This window comes from Sarcophilus harrisii, chromosome 3 (assembly GCF_902635505.1).
Source record: "Sarcophilus harrisii chromosome 3, mSarHar1.11, whole genome shotgun sequence".
In the NCBI taxonomy this organism is placed as follows: domain Eukaryota; kingdom Metazoa; phylum Chordata; class Mammalia; order Dasyuromorphia; family Dasyuridae; genus Sarcophilus; species Sarcophilus harrisii.
This window is the reverse complement of record NC_045428.1, coordinates 600,586,764-600,597,376: the sequence shown is the minus strand read 5'-3', so window position 1 is coordinate 600,597,376 and position 10,613 is coordinate 600,586,764. Positions and strand designations below refer to the sequence as shown.

Genomic DNA, 10,613 nt, shown 5'->3' with positions numbered 1-10,613 from the left:
GGCCTGTTCTAACCCGGCCAGGGGTCCCTTCCCCAGGAACTGACCGCCACTCAGTCTGATATTGGCAGTGACGTTTATTGAGAGGGGGGTGGCCGAGGCAGGAGGGGAAGAGTGTGCTGTGACGAAGGCACCGGGCGACCCCATCCCAGGGGCCCCGACCGGGTAGTGTGTCCGGACCTGGGGGGAGGGGCGTTTGGGCTTCCTCCCCATAGTCCGGCCGGGCCATCGGCCCAGAGTGTGAACGGGCCCGTGGGCCCCGGGGCAGCAAGGCGGGTACAGAGCCATCTTCGGTCCCAGGCACAGAAGTTAGAGGAGGAGGCACGGGCAACCGCTGTTCCCAGCTTTCTTCCTAGGGGGTGTTGGGGGGCTGGGGGGCAACTCCTGCTCCTGGTACTTCCTGTGGAGGGGTGCTTCGTTTAGGGGAAGCAAGAGGGACTAAAGGTGGGCGGGCTGGGGGCATCCTGGGAAAGGGCCGGCCAGGGCTGGCTTCCTGGGAGAGGCAGACGGGGGGGGGGGGGGGGGGGGGGGGGGGGGGGGGGGGGGGGGGGGGGGGGGGGGGGGGGGGGGGGGGCGGGGAGCTCGTTTTGTTCACTAGGGCTGGGAGGGGATAATTCCTGGGGCCCCCCAGGGGTGGAAGACGACCAGTTCTCACCGGACGGCTCGGACCAGCTGTTCAAAGGCTTCATCCACATTGAGGCGAAGTTTGGCCGACGCTTCGAAGTAGGCTATGTGTCGGGAGGCACAGAAGGCCGAGGCCTCGGAGCGGGGCACCTGAGGCAGTGGGGAGGACGCGGGCTGAGCAGCTGCCTCTGGGGGCCGTGGGGAGAAGAGGAGGCTCCTCTTGGGGCCTGCCCTTCCCTGGCTCCCAGGGTTCCCACCTGTCTGTGGGTCTCCAGATCAGCCTTGTTGCCCACCAGCACGATGGGGAAATCATCTCTGTCTTTGACTCGGAGGATCTGAGTATGCAGCTTGCCTACTTCATTAAAGCTGAGGTAGAAAGGCCAGATGGGAGCCAGCAGGCAGTTAGGCCGGGTTCACTGCTTCCCTCTGGTGCCAAGGCTAGCCCACATGCCACTGCCTCCCCAGGTGCCAGGGTTGGTCCACATACCACTGCCCCCCAGGTGCCAGGGCTAGCCCACATGCCACTGCCCACCAGGTGCCAGGGCTAGCCCACATACTACTGCCCACCAGGTGCCAGGGCTAGCCCACATGCCACTGCCTCCCCAGGTGCCAGGGTTGGTCCACATACCACTGCCCCCCAGGTGCCAGGGCTAGCCCACATGCCACTGCCCACCAGGTGCCAGGGCTAGCCCACATACTACTGCCTGGCCCACATACCACTGCCCCCAGGTGCCAGGGCTAGCCCACATACCACTGTCTTCCCACTTGCCAGGGTTGGTCCACATACCACTGCTGGCCCACATACCACTGCCCCCCAGGTGCCAGGGCTAGCCCACATGCCACTGCCCCCCCAGGTGCCAGGGCTAGCCCACATACCACTGCCCCCCAGGTGCCAGGGCTAGCCCACATACCACTGTTTTCCTACTTGCCAGGGTTGGTCCACATACCACTGCCCCCAGGTGCCAGGGCTAGCCCACATACCACTGCCCCCCAGGTGCCAGGGCTAGCCCACATACCACTGCCCACCAGGTGCCAGGGCTAGCCCACATGCCACTGCCTCCCCAGGTGCCAGGGTTGGTCCACATACCACTGCCCCCCAGGTGCCAGGGCTAGCCCACATGCCACTGCCCACCAGGTGCCAGGGCTAGCCCACATACCACTGCTGGCCCACATATCACTGCCCCCTAGGTGCCAGGGCTAGCCCACATACCACTGTCTTTCCACTTGCCAGGGTTGGTCCACATACCACTGCTGGCCCACATACCACTGCCCCCTAGGTGCCAGGGCTAGCCCACATGCCACTGCCCCCCCAGGTGCCAGGGCTAGCCCACATACCACTGCCCCCCAGGTGCCAGGGCTAGCCCACATACCACTGCCCCCCCAGGTGCCAGGGCTAACCCACATACCACTGTCCCCCTTGGTGTCAAAGGTAGCCCACATGCTATTGTCCCCCCAGGTGCCCAGGCTAGCCCTTCCTCCCCTCTGGGTTGCAACGCTGTGCCAGCCAGCTAGTTGTCTCGTGCACCCCTTTAGGGACTGGGGCAGCTAGGGAGCTCACCTCTGCCGGTCATTGATAGCGTACACCAGCAGAAAGCCGTGACCTGCCCTCATGTATTGCTCCCTCATGGCCCCAAACTCCTCTTGCCCGGCGGTGTCCAGGACTGGGGAGGGACAGAAAGGGATGGGGGGGGCCTCTCCCTCGCAGCTCCCCCGCCCGCCAGCCGCACCTCGTCCCCCCTCCCCCCAGTCCCCCTGCCCCTCACTGTCCAGCCGGGCCGGGACGCCATCCACGCTGCAGAGTTTGGTATAGGAGTCCTCGATGGTCGGGTCATAGTCAGACACAAAGTAAGACTGCGGGCGAGGGGTGGGGAGTCAGGCCGGGGGGCGGCCCCCTGCCTCCCAGGCGCTCCTCTTGGCCTCGGGCTCTGGAGTCCCGGGTCCGCCCTGTCCGTCTCTCCTCCCCGAGGCTCTGCATGGTCCGGTCCCTCCCTCCCTCCCCAGCCTGGGCTGCGGCCAGATCCCGCTGTGTGCCCTGCCCGGAAGGGGGGGGCCCTCCCAGCTCCTGCTCCCACTCCCGCCCTTCCTGCCTGGGCCTCCTCCCCTCCCCCCGGGCCAGGGCCAAGGCCAGGAACGGGATGGGGTGGGAACGTGGGGTGGGGTGGGTGCTGGCAAGGTCCGGGTGGGACCGTGCCAGGGACGGCGGCAGCGAAGGAGGCAGAAAAGAGGACCCCGGCCGGGCAGAGTGGTTTGTGTGGCACGTGCGGCGGAGGCGAGGGCAACCCGGGGGCGGGGCTCCCGAGGAGGCCGGGGCTGGGGTCGGGGTCGCCCGGGCTGGTGCCCCGGGGCGCGCCCTCCGCTACCTGGATGAACTGGATCGTGAGCGCGCTCTTGCCCACGCCGCCGCCTCCCACGACCACCAGCTTGTGCGTCTCCCCGGCCGGGGCCGGAGTCGAGGCCGAGAGGGTCGCTCCTGGACGGCCCCGCCCGCGCCCCAGCCCGGCTCCGGTCCCGGCCGCCGCCGCCGCTGCTACCCCGCTCATGTCGCCGGCTGCCGCCGCCGCCGCCGCCGCTGCCGCCGCCGCTGCCGCCGCCTCGGGGGCCCAGGGAGGTGCCCGGCCCGGCCTGGCCGGGGCGGGGCCATGCTAATGAGGACACGAGGGCGGAGCCATCCTTAATGAGCCCCGGAGAGCGCTCGGGATTAACTACTAAGTTCCAGGTGGAACGTCCGGGGTTTGGTGGGGCCGGGGCGCCGGCTTCCGCCAATGGGGGCCGCGCGGGCGTTTGGCCGTGGCCGCCTGGGCGGGCCCGGCGGGGCCGCGCGTGGGGCGGGCGGTGCCCTTTACGGAGGCGGGGGTTAAAGAAGGTTCCGGGAACTGGTGTGCCGGGGAACGCCGGGCCCCGGGGGGGGACTTGCTAATGTTTAGAGCTCTGAAGTTTCCGGGGGCGGGGATGGAAGAAGGGTGGGCCTTGCTCTTGACGGCGTGAAGTTCCTTCCAAACTATGAGCCGAAGGCCGGCGGGAAAAGGGCGCCGGGTCCCGGTTGGGGGGGGCCAAATTTAGCGAAATAAGTTTCCCTCTTACTGACTGGATCTCCCAAAAAACAGGCCGGAGAGGAGGGAGGCAGGGGCCCCCTTTTTGTCCAAACTTCTCCAAACGCAAAAAATTTTCCCCTCCCCTCCTTCCCTCCCATCCCCGGGGAACCCGGAGGGGGCTGGGGTCCTTTGGGGAAAAGGCCAAAAGGTAAAGCCCTTTTATCCCTTCTCACTCCCGAAAGCCTTTCCTCTAAGATTTTGCTTCCTTGCCCGGTCCGAAATTTGGGCCCAAAAATTGGGAAGTTGGCGGTGGGGGAGGAAGCGTGACGCTTCAGCCCCTTTTCCTTCCTTCCTCCCTCCCACCCTCCCCTCGCTTTCTTTGCCCCGCTTCCCCGGGGGCTACGGCTCCGGGCCCGCGCCCACCGCGCCTATCGGGTGCCAGTTCTCCGGCCGGCTGCTCTGGGCGGGCGACTCTCTGGTTGGACTGCATCTCCCGACGTGCCTGGCGGCATCGCGCGCCCGGCCCCGCCCCACCCCGCCTTGCCCCGCCCGCTCCCGGGCCCCTGAGCCGCAGCCGGAGGAGCGAGCGAGAGGAGATCGAGACGAGAAGAGAGAGAGGAGGAGGCCGCGGAGGCGGAGGCGGAGGCAGGGGAGGAGGAGCGGCGGCGAGCGGGTGAGGGACTGCGGGCCGGGGGAAGGGTGGCCGGAGGGACCGCGGGTCGGGGCAGGGGGAGGCGCCGAGGCCCAGGCCGTCGCCGCCGCCGCCGCCGCCGCCGCCGGGGTAAGATGGCCGCCCGATCCAGGCCCCCGAGCGGAGCAGCGCCGCCGCCGTCTACGCGGCCGGACGGCGGAGGCCGGGGGGAGGGGCGGCCCGAGCCGGCGGCGTAGACGCGGCCTGGGGCGCGGCCGGGGGCTAGAGGAAGCCGCGGCTGGGGGGGCGGGGGGCGCATGGCTGTCGGAACAGGGGCCGGATTTGAAGCCCCCCATCTTCGGGAGTCCCCGGGGCCGCTTCTGGGCGGACCTGCAGCCGCAGCCTGGGAGACCAAGGGGGCTCCTTACTCAGGTCTGGGAGCGGGATCACGTGGGCTGCCCCCCCCCCCCCGGGGGGGTGAGCACGGCGGGACAGGTGTCAAGGAGAGGGCTGGGGGGGCTGAAGGCCCGGCTGGAGGGCGGGGGCCCGCCCTGGGAGCTGGAGGAGAAGCCACTGGACCAGACCCGACCGCCCACGGCGGAGCTGCCTGTTTTACCTCCCCCCGAAACGGAAGACTCTGTCGGGGTCCCCAAGGACGGGGATTCGTTAGCGGGGCCCTGCAGGCTCCGGCTCCTCAGCCCCTGGATCTCTGCTTCTGGAGGGGGTCCCTGCAGCTGCTGGGCCGGGCTCGGGGCTTCTAAACGGGGAAGGGGAGGGCTGGTCGTGGGAAGGAGCTTAGGGGAAATGGGGGGTCTGTGGTGGCTCAGGGACGGGTCTCTGACGGCACGTGGGGGTGTGGGGGGGGGGAGTCCGTGTGCCTCAGGGAAGTGGCCCCGGTAGCACAGTGGGTGCAGATGTCATTAGGAAGGTCTGGGGGAATCCCTGCTTGGGTGTCAGGGCTCCTGGCCAAGTCTGGGTATAAGTGGAGCCTGGAAGTCCGGGGGAGGGGGGGGGTTCAAGAGAGCTGGACTGGGCAAGAGGGGTCACGCAGGGTCGCCCGCACAGAGCGAGGGGGGGCCTTTGGGAGGCCGGGACCTCCTGGCCTGCACACTAGCCCCCTCCCCCCGCAGGTGACCATGGAGGAGGAGGAGGAGCCCAGAGGCGCCTCACCAGATGAGCCCCACGATGAGGCGGGGGAGGTCCCCGGCCTGCCTGACGGAGACCCCGGCCTGGCCGCCAGCCCGGCCCCCTTGCCCTCGGCCCTCATCCTGGTGAGTGGGCTAACTGTGGGGGCCCGGGGCGGGGTGCCCCGAGTCCCCCTTCTGAGTGCCTCTCTTTTCTCCCCTTTCTCAGCGGGCCCTCCAACAGGCCGTAGGGGGTTCACTGCAGGGGGAGCTGAGCGGTGAGAAAGGTAGGCGGCAGCAGGGGCCGGACCGGGGTCCTCACTGCGGGGTCCCCCTCGTCTCCCACCCCTGACCCCCCTCTGTGTCCCTCCCAGATGTTTCTCGAGCTCGGGGTCCCCGAAGGAAACGCTGCCGGAGCCCCAGAGCCGAGATGTGCCTCAGGGGCGCGGGCGGGACGGATGCGGCTGCCGTGAGTCTGGGGGCCGTCGGGAGGTCGGGGGCCGTTTGCTGGGGTCCCCGGGTTGCGCCTTGAGGTCCGACTCTTTGGTTACAGGTGGTGGACCTTGCCGCCCGTAGCTTTCTGGCGGGGCTTCTGGGAGTGCTTGAGCCCCCCGACTCCTGGGTCCCCGGCCGCCCGGACCTCCCGGCTATGGAGTGAGTAGGGTCCCCTGGGGGGTTGGGGGGGAGGGCGGCCTTGTCCGGCGGCCCCCGGCTGACCTCCTGGCTCCCACAGGGAAGAGCCCGCTGAGATGCTGGAGCTGGTGGCCGAGGTCCATCTGGGGGATGGGGCTCCCCTCTCTCTCCCCATCTCCCACCCCCTGCACAGCAGCCGGGCCTGGAGGGTCGGCAAGTCAGGTGAGCAGGCTGGGAAGCGGGGGTGGGGGCGGTGGGGCCCCTCGGGGGGGCCCGCACCCCTCACACTGCCCCCCCCCACCCCCCTCGCAGGGTCTCTGCTGCAGCCGGGCCTCCTGGGCCCCGGCTCCCCCCTCCTGTGACCTTGGGGCAGGGGATGGGGGGACCGCTCCCCCAGCCCCCCCTCCACCCCTCCTCCCCTCCCTCCTCCCCGGTCGCCTCGCCTCACCCCACCCCCCCCACCCCCCTGCTCCTGCATGCCTTCGCCCCCTTCCACCCCCTTAAGGCCTCCCCGGCCCCGCCCCCAGCGTCGCCCCGGGCAGGGCTAACCCCACCCTCGGGGCGTCCCCCGGGGAGGGGAGGGGAAGAGGAGGAGGAGGGAGGGGGAAGAGGAGGAGTAGAAGGGAGGGAGGAGGAGGAGGAGAAAAAGAAGGGCCCTCGCATCAGCGATCTCCAGGCGCTGGGGGCATCTCACAACACCTGAGCCAGGATTTCCCCAGAGTCCGGACCCGGCCCCGCCCCGGTTCGCTCCCCCCCAACCGACTCCCCGAGTGGGCACCCCGGCCGGGGCTTTGTGGGGGGCAGGGGAGGCCGGAGGAGGGCAAGCTGTCCCTGGAGGTGGTCACCACCGGGGCCCCCTTTCCCCCGGCGGCCCCACCTCTGGACTCCGAGATCGAGGAAGGGGAGATCGTGCAGCCCGAAGAGGAACTGCGCTTCGCCCCCGTGGCCCTGTTTCGGGGAGCCGGGGGCCGTGCGCCCCGGCCCACGCCCCCTTCGGCCGGAGCCGCCTCCGCTGCCACCACCGCCACCCCGGCCGCGCCGCTCCCTCCTCCGCCGGCCCGGGGCCCCGAGGGTGACGACTTCCTGTCCCTGCACGCGGAGTCCGACGGGGAGGGGGCCCTGCAGGTGGACCTGGGCGACCCTGTCCCTGCCGCACCTCCTGCCACATCCAGCGACCCCCGCTGGACCGGCCTGGATCTCCGGCGCAAAATCCTGACCCAGCGGCGGGAGCGCTATCGGCAGCGGTCTCCCTCCCCGGCCGTGACGCCCACTGCCCCGCCGCAGCCGCCCCGGAAGAAGTCCAAGCGGGATCTGGCGGGGGCCAAGGGCCGCCCCGCCCGGTCCCGCGAGCCCCGGCCCCCCTGGGCCCCAAGGCAGGTGCGGATCACAAGCCCAGCTCGGTCCTCCGCCCCGCCCGCCCGTTCCTCACCACGGCCACGGTCATCCTGGTCCCGAGCCCGAGAGGGGCGAGGCCAGGTCGTCCCGGGGGCGGCAGGGGGTCCGGCCCGCCCCCTTCCTCCCTCCCGGGGGCCCGGACCAAACACCGGGAATAGCAACAGAAGAAGAAAAGCGGTCCCGGGTCTCGGGGGGCGGGGGGGGGACCCCGAGAAGGTGTCGGGGGCCGGGACGGAGCGGGAGAGCCGGCGGCGGGGGGCCGTGCCCCCGTCCATTCAGGACCTCACGGACCACGACCTCTTTTCCATCAAGCGGACCATCACGGTGGGGAGGGCCGAGAAGCCCGCTTCCCGCTCGGCCTCCTCAGCCGGAGGTCCCGCCCCGGCCTCGCCCCTGCCCAAGCGAGAGGTTCTCTATGACTCAGAGGGGCTGAGCTGTGAGGAGAGGGGGGGCGGGGGCGGGAAGGGGTCCAGGGGCAAGGGTCGGGCGACCCGGCCCCCCAGGGGGGAAGGGGCTTCGAGGGGCGGGCGGGAGGCGGGACAAAGGGCTCCAAGACCCGCCTTCCTCGGGCAAAAGCGCCCCAAGACCCCCAGCCAGCGGGGAAGTCAAGCTTCGTCAAAGTGGATCTTGATCCGAGAAGGGGTCACAACGACCTCCGGGAGGGGCCCGCCCCAGCCCCACTCCATGGGCCGTTAGCGCCCGAGCGCTCTCCCTTTAAGGCCGAGGGAAGGCCTCCACCCGGCAAAGGGTGGGGGAGGCCCAAACCAAAAGGCCAAAGTCAGGGAAGGCTGGCCCAAAAGGTCAAAGGGTCAAAGGTGAAGCAAGGCCCAAGACAAAGAAGAAAAGGTGGCGGGGAGCGGGCCACCGAAGAATCAAGGCCACAGCTGCAGGGCCCCAAGGGGGCAGGGACCCTGGTCTGGGGAGGCGGGCCCCTGGCAAACCCCCCCAGCCCCCACCCCAGGGGCCCCCCGCCCCAGCCCTACCCCTGACTAAATGGACAGCAGGCAAGGGCGCCCGGTTCCTTCCTGCCGAGGGGCCAGGACGGGGCGCGGAGCCGGGGACCAGGAGGACGGGGAGGAGGGGAGGAGGAGGAAAGGAGGAAGAAACAGCGGGAACCCCCGGCCTCGGCGCTGGGGGGGGAAGAAAGGAGGGGAAGCAAATGCGCCGGGCGGACCCCCTGCCCGGGCCCCGGCCCCGCCCCTCCCCATTTAATTTGCCCGGCAGGGTGGATTTCCACCAGCGGGGTGTTGTGGTCTGGGCCGAGGTGGGGGCTGGCTGGGGGGGTGTGATGGAGAACCGGGGGGGCGGGGGGAGGGGTGCTGTAGGGGGCCCTGCCGCTGACACGCTCTCTCCCCACGTCCTTCTGCCTCCCCAGTGACCGCCCTGCTCTTCAAGATGGAAGAGGCCAACCTGGCCAGCCGGGCCAAAGCCCAGGAGCTGATCCAGGCCACCAATCAGGTGGGCACTGCCCGGGGGCTGGGGGCTGGGGGGCTGGGGGGGGCCCCCGAGCGTCCGCCTTCACGTGCGCTCTCCCCCGCAGATCCTCGGCCACGCCAAGCCGCCCTCGGCCCTGGGTGGGGCTCAGGCCCCCGGGGGGACCGTGCTGGGGCTCCCCCCCGGGCCTTCGGGCTACCTGCTTCACGGTGGGGGCGGCATGGGGCTGCCTCTAGGAGGCTGCAGCTCCTCTCCCCCTTCACCTGGAGGCTTGGCCGGAGGCCCTGACCGGCGGGAAGGCAGCAGCAGCTCCGATGGGCGGATGGACACCGACAAAGTGAGTGTCCCCGGAGTGGGGAGGCCGAGGGGGCTGGGGGCCTGACGTCAGGCTGAGGAGGAGCCGAACTAGGAGCCCCCGGCCATCGCGGCGCCCACGTCCTGCCGGAGAGCGCTGGGCGCGGGGGAGGCTGCCCGTAGGAGGTGGCATTTGAGGTGGGGCTCAAAGGAAGCCTGGGAGGTCAGTGGTCAGAGCACAGGAGGCTGGTGCTCCAGGCGTGGAACGGCGGTGGGGCGGGGGGGGGGTGCCCCGGGAGACAGGGCGGCCAGGGGCCCAGGGCTAGGAAGATGGGAGAGGGAGGCGGGGCCGGACGATCTCTGGGATTGGTCCTGGAGGCGATGGGGCAGGAGGGGGAAATGGGGACTGGTAGCCCCCCAGCAGCAGGGTGTCCAGGATGGCAGCAGAGGAGGTGATGGCCCCGCCCCCATCTTGGATGGGGGGGGGGAGGATGGGGAGGAGGGATGCACTGAATATAAGACGTCTCCTTGGTGGAAAAAAACAGCCAAAAATGGTAATCGGAGGGAGAAGAGGGCCCAGGACCGAGCCTAAGGGACATGGGGTCAGAGGAGGTGACCCGGAACGGAGTCGGCTGCGGGCTCTGTGGGAAGGCGGCAGGGCAGCGGCGCTCCCTGCTTCCGGTGACCCCAGCCCGACCTCTGTTTGCCAGTACCTGAAGAAGCTGCACACGCAGGAGCGGGCAGTGGAGGAGGTGAAGCTGGCCATCAAGCCCTACTACCAGAAGAAGGACATCACCAAGGACGAATACAAAGACATCCTGAGGAAGGCAGTGCACAAGGTAGGTGGGGCACCTCACCGGGAAGGGGGAAGGGAGGGGGCACCTCAGCCCGCCGCCCACGCTGATCGCCCCTCCACCCCGCCAGATCTGCCACAGCAAAAGCGGGGAGATCAACCCCGTGAAGGTGAGCAACCTGGTCCGAGCCTACGTCCAGCGCTACCGATACTTTCGCAAGCACGGCCGCAAGCCTGGCGATCCCTCGGGGCCCTCGCGCCAGTCCAAGGAGCCGGCGCCCCCTGACAAGTGCGGCCCAGTCCTGCCCGTGCCCCCACTCTGAGCCCCGACATATTTATGTCTCTCCTTCCTCCCTTCTCCCCCCCACTGCCACGGCTTGGTGGGATTGGGGGGCATTGCGGGAGGGGACCCGTCTGGCCCCGCTAGCCTTCTCCCCACCCCCCCAGGCCTACTTCTTCCTTTCTCTTTGTGCCCTCTATTCTCCAGCCCTAGTTAAGGATTTCATGAAATGTTACACCCTCCAGCTTTGTCTCTGGCCCTTTTTTTTTTTTCTGGGGCTCGAGGCGGGGAGGGTAAGGAAGGCCTCAAGCCCGGCTTTGCAGGGCCCCACTCTCATGGAACCTGGGAGGGAGGAGAGCCACCTCTCCCCTGGGCC

At 69.7% G+C, this 10,613-nt stretch overlaps 2 protein-coding genes across 2 annotated transcripts; one reads left to right on the top strand and one right to left on the bottom strand.

The window, feature by feature from the left end:
* Positions 1 to 59: 59 nt before the first annotated feature.
* RRAS (RAS related) lies at positions 60 to 3,262 on the bottom strand. Its single transcript, XM_031963410.1, is given in 8 exon segments — positions 60 to 397; positions 653 to 771; positions 879 to 987; positions 2,180 to 2,282; positions 2,385 to 2,472; positions 2,982 to 3,179; positions 3,181 to 3,222; positions 3,224 to 3,262. Coding segments are annotated over 8 exon segments (789 nt in total). The 3' UTR covers positions 60 to 306.
* A 998-nt stretch (positions 3,263 to 4,260) lies between these two features.
* SCAF1 (SR-related CTD associated factor 1) lies at positions 4,261 to 10,481 on the top strand. Its single transcript, XM_031961730.1, has 12 exons — positions 4,261 to 4,326; positions 5,415 to 5,555; positions 5,638 to 5,695; positions 5,783 to 5,877; positions 5,962 to 6,062; positions 6,142 to 6,263; positions 6,354 to 6,399; positions 6,761 to 8,078; positions 8,784 to 8,894; positions 8,977 to 9,207; positions 9,875 to 10,003; positions 10,089 to 10,481. The coding sequence occupies exons 2-12, from the start codon at positions 5,421 to 5,423 to the stop codon at positions 10,278 to 10,280; spliced, it is 2,538 nt and encodes an 845-aa protein (XP_031817590.1). The 5' UTR covers positions 4,261 to 4,326; positions 5,415 to 5,420; the 3' UTR covers positions 10,281 to 10,481.
* Positions 10,482 to 10,613: the final 132 nt, after the last annotated feature.